This window comes from Hyposmocoma kahamanoa, unplaced genomic scaffold (genome assembly GCF_003589595.1).
Source record: "Hyposmocoma kahamanoa isolate Upper Pololo Valley unplaced genomic scaffold, ASM358959v1 220, whole genome shotgun sequence".
NCBI lineage: Eukaryota > Metazoa > Arthropoda > Insecta > Lepidoptera > Cosmopterigidae > Hyposmocoma > Hyposmocoma kahamanoa.
This window is the reverse complement of record NW_020653740.1, coordinates 1743284-1748512: the sequence shown is the minus strand read 5'-3', so window position 1 is coordinate 1748512 and position 5229 is coordinate 1743284. Positions and strand designations below refer to the sequence as shown.

Genomic DNA, 5229 nt, shown 5'->3' with positions numbered 1-5229 from the left:
TTTGGCAAATTAGCAAAAATTGTTTTCTACGAAAATGGCAGTATAGGAACTTCTCTACTAACAATCGTTCATACAAACTTAATAAATAATACAGTCTTAATATTACTAATTTTATCCTACTAAAAATTGGAAGTTCATTTTAGTAATTTATTTAGAACCAATTATTTTGCAAAACCTTAACCGCAAGAAATTACTTTCGGAAGCACAATTTTTCTGTCATCGACTGTTTTGTTTAAGCTAATTTGCCAAAATACGTCCACAACCTAAACATAACTAAAATGGCGATGAATTTCGTAATCTATTAGATTAGAATGACTAATCATTGACTACTGTCTAAGACGTTAAAATCCTAAGTGGCACGATTGTGAGCATCCGAATAAATCCGCTTTACCGTTACCCTTGGACGTGGAACCCTGCTCAACTATCACGCGATCTCTCAACTTCAGATGGACTGCACCTGTGCTTGGCTTAGGCTTCAGTACCCTCTGCAAATAAAAGAAACAGGTAAGTAAAGTAAGCTTTTGAGTTTTTTACGTTGTATGAAACGCGTTTATACGTAGACTTATTACATAATATGTTAGAATGTTGCGCGGATGATTTGGGAACCAGGCGTATTCGGAGATCGTCTGCGAAGTGCGTAAAGAAATTTACGAATTTTATGGAATACAATATTAAAATTAAATTTAATTGTAAATAAACAAAATATGTTTCACCAACCTGGAGTTAAAGGGTGATCTCGTAATAAAGAGCCTGAAACACAAAGTCCGAAATTGGTCTGTATTATATAAAAATTAGAAGTGCATATTGTTATATGTTATGATTTTATGAGTACAATTACATAATTAAAATATTAATTATTTTACATGCCAATCACATTTCACCTATTGTTTTACTATATTTCTACACTACTCGTAATTCAATACAATAACTAATTCGGTAACACATACGAATACCAAACCAGTTACGAAGATAAGATAAAGCATACTACCTATAGTGACATTCAAAATTATGTTACTGAACAATCTTTTGTTTCGTGTAAACAAGCCCTTGCTTAGTGCATATTCTTGTATTCAATATATTTTCAAATTCTTGCGAGATTATATAACATGCTAGTGTAAAATAATAAGAATCTTTCCGCAACTTATCAAAATACTATTTCTAAACAATTCATACGTCTGGTAACGCTTTACAAAAAACCTGAAACCTAAAATGTCTTTCAAAACTTTGAAATCAATAAATTTCGTGCGCAAACATAATTAATTTGGAAAAGAAAAGTTAGGTCACAAATGAAGCGGCAAGCAAGCAGATTACCTATACAATATGCAGAGCACATTGACAGAGCTCAATACAGAATAGCGTCAGAAAGTTGGTTACTGGTTAGTGCGGCGCCGGGCGTGATTCCCACGATGCTGCCGCCGACGCACGCCTCCACGCCTTCTGTTGACCACCACCGCGCACGTAAACAAATGACTCAAGATTTAGCGTAAAAATAATTTTGGTCCAAACCTTTAAAATTAGCATACAAACAAGGCTGTGAAAATAAAGGAATCCCATTTTGTTACACTATAAACATAATACTTGACAAAATGAATCCTTGCGTTGAAGATACTTCAAAGTCGTTTCGTAATTGGACCCAAATTATTCTCATGATCGTTTTATGAATGGGATGTAATCTCGCATGTTTGAAATGTGGTTTAGGGAAATGTATGACATAAATCTAGATATTACACCTACCATGCAATACATAGAAAATCACTATAATTAAGTATTTTAATATAATAAAACAAAGATATAATAAATACATCGCTAACAAATTTCAAACAGTAATATTTACGTTGTAGGAACTTTAAAGGATAGATAAATAGACCGGTGGTTAGTGAGTTGACCATGACTTTCATACCCAAATAATCGATGAGGTACGATAAATATACAAGTGTAATATTTATTTCCCGAAAGCTACAATTTTAGGGCTGTTCAAGCCTGGAATGAATAGGCATTTTTACTAGACAAACACGTAACGTAAACGCTTAACGTGACGAGGAAGAGATGCGCCTCATTGGAAGCCCGTGCGCGCCAGCCCCAACTGCATCCTGAGTATGTTTGCGAACCGCTGGGACAGCCCAATAAATAAATATAAATATTGGACTACATCATATACGTTGCTCTGACCTCAAAGTAAGTACAAGCCTACCGCTTAAAGCACTAACCACACACTGATGTGTGCCGTGCCCGGGACGTGGACGGGCCGTGCTTCGTCAAGGGCGCAAAAAAATATCGCTATATTTTTTTATAACATGAAGTGACGGGACGACCAAGTCGTGCGCCTGATGGTAAGCCGCACGCCTGTTTGTAACAGTTACAGTGCCACTTAAAGCTTCAAATCGCAAAGATCTGCGGGGCACCACCACTGCGCCCGACACCCTGAGACATAAATTTACAAGTCTCATGTGCCTGTAATTTCACCAACACCCTTACTTACCCTTCAAAACCGGAACACATTAATGCTGATATTACTGCTTGGCGGCAGAAATAGGTAAGGTGGCAGTACTACCCCGGACGAACTCTCTCTTTCACAAAGAGCTCTACACATATATTAACCGACTCAGTTAAGCGGTAGGCTTGTAACTAAAGCACTTGTGTTATGGAAATCAGAAACAACGACAGTACCACAAACACCCAGACCCGAGACTATATACAAAAGTTAGTTATCTACATTGACCCGACCGCGGCGAACGCGGGACCTTATAGATGTCAACACCATGAAAACCGGTGAGTAAGCCACTCGACCACGGAGATTGTCAATGTTAGCTCGGTACGTTAACGTGCAATGGTATCCAATAACGGACTGCTCAATGGGATGAATGTTCCGAGTTTATATTTTTATTTTTCATTTGCATTTTTATATTGTACTAACACTTGTTTCTTTAAGATTTTTAATGTTATTTTTGTATACTAACACTTTTGTATGGACCTAAATTTGAAAAAAACTTTCGTTTTTTGTTATAATTAACATCGGGTGATGCTAATAAGACCAGCGTTCGGCTATTTTACATTTTTAGTTATTAAACACAAACAAGAGTAAGAGCATGTTGCCACGTTGAGGTAACAGACGCTGGTTAGATTCCAGTAGAATCGAAGGAATTTTTCTTTGTATTTGCTCAATCACTGTATCAATAATAAACAGAATAGTGGAAAAAAAAATTAATATCACGGTAGCAAAACATCAAAATATTCAGACAAAATAAATTTTGCAATCTTTTGTATAGTTAAAATTAATGAGCTGCTAGACATATCGCACTTGACAACTAACATAGTATTATCTAAAAAACTGCGTTATATTATATTTTATTTCAAAATTGCGATATATTAATAATTTATCAGCTATTTATTCGCTATGTTGTAATGGCATATTACAGTTTATATATTCATCAGTACTATAGAGGCTAGCTATCTCGCATGCGGCACAGAGATTCATGCAGCAGTTACCTGTGGTGCAGGAGTTGGAAGCGGAGTCTGGGTTGACGCCGGCAACCGACCACGGCCGCGCCTTGCCCGGCGTGCGCGCGCATCCGTTCCCTACACCACCACAACTTTAGCTCGAACACTGCGTTACCTACCTACCTTAACTCGGGAGTGCAGCCCAAATTGACAAAGACTCGTAAATCGATTCCCGATGTTTGAGGTGTTAGAATTATAAATTCGACTGCGCGCAGTTGTTAGGTGTTCTCATTGTACATGGTAACCACACCCTGCCGCCATCGTTAATGTTGTGTGTAATATAATATGAATTTGATGAAATGAGCAGTAATCAACGTTATGTTGTATAATAGTAATGAGATGGAATTATGAATCCCCATGAAGCAATCAAACCCGTGCTTACATTTAGCTCCTTGTTAGAGTAATATTTTCATTCATTGAATGTATTTGGATTCTAGGTATTGTAACCATCACAGAGTATAAATTTGAAGACCAATATTTCTTAAAAATAATTAAAGACTACTTAATATGCTACCTATTTTAAATATGACACCAAAGTGCATAGCATCGGATTGGTTATTAGATTTACATACAAATACAGTTTTCTTTTTGCCTTGCTATAAAAGGCATTTTAGACCCAAAAGCAGCGGACAACTTTGCACAAAAGCTGTGGGCACATTTGCATTCTCAAAAAGGCAGTGATGGATAATCACAATTTACGACATTAGCGTAGAGCCATAAAGAACAATGCATTTAACCGTCAAGTCGAAGTGTAGTATATAGATCCACTATATACCGAATTATGAAAAGACAAACATATATTTACTCATAAATATAATGTATTATTATCATTCTTTAATATTAAACTAATCTGGTGCGCAACGCTCAAAAAACACTCGGACAAAAATATAATCAGGGTTAGTTATATTAAGGCACCGGTAAAAAATTAGTTTTTAATGAAAGACATCAATAATACAAGCTGGACCTTTATGGCTCAGAACTTCAAATACATATAATTTTTTTCCTACTTACCCATTGTGTTCACATTGTCCGACGACCGAGAAGGCGGGGGTGTGGTGGATGTTTTCAGTCCTACGTTGTCGGTTGACTTACAACGGGAGACTTCATTTGAACCTAAGTAAATGGAATTAGCATTAAAAGGTGTGTGTTTTAATACGTATGTACTACGTAACACATATTTTAACTCGATATTAGTGTGTTAATTGCCTCCGTGGCCGAACGGTTAGGTTAGAGGTCCCAGGTTCGATTCCGATTTCGAGGTTTGGGTATAATTTGAGGTTGTCTACGTGTGTGTCCATGGCACCCGCGACACAGGGTTTCCCTAGTGCGGGGCAATGTCGAGTGAGTGTGTGCGTTATTTAATTTAATAATTTAATAAAATTAATTAATTATTATTTAATTTAGTGATGACTTACCACATTCCAACAGAACTGGTGTACTTTCGCCTGAGGTAACGCTGTACCTGTGTAATGTAAAAATAACTTTCAAATGATAAGTAAACAGTAAAGAGGCAAAGATATTTACAATAGTGTATTCAGTAAAAAATAACTGCGCATAAGTGACCTCCATCTCATCTAATGGAAAGTGACAACTCACTAGGGCAGATTATATTGATGGCTTTCGAGAAGAGCGATTTATCTCAGACGTAGTCACGACTTTATTTTAACAATCTTAACCAATGGAAAGTCGACATAATTTAGCATATTCTGAATATAGTTGCATAATCGAGTT

At 36.5% G+C, this 5229-nt stretch overlaps 1 protein-coding gene across 1 annotated transcript in view; it reads right to left on the bottom strand.

Annotated features, from left to right (window-relative positions):
* Nucleotides 1-358: 358 nt before the first annotated feature.
* LOC113228050 (F-actin-uncapping protein LRRC16A) overlaps nt 359-5229 on the bottom strand; it is a 31453-nt gene continuing 26582 nt past the window's right edge. Inside the window, exons 19-23 of the mRNA XM_026461190.1 lie at nt 4914-4960; nt 4510-4611; nt 1375-1437; nt 718-750; nt 359-485 (exon numbers count right to left, since the gene is read on the bottom strand). Coding sequence (XP_026316975.1) covers nt 469-485; nt 718-750; nt 1375-1437; nt 4510-4611; nt 4914-4960 — 262 coding nt within the window. The 3' untranslated portion in view covers nt 359-468. The remainder of the gene's footprint in view (nt 486-717; nt 751-1374; nt 1438-4509; nt 4612-4913; nt 4961-5229) is intronic.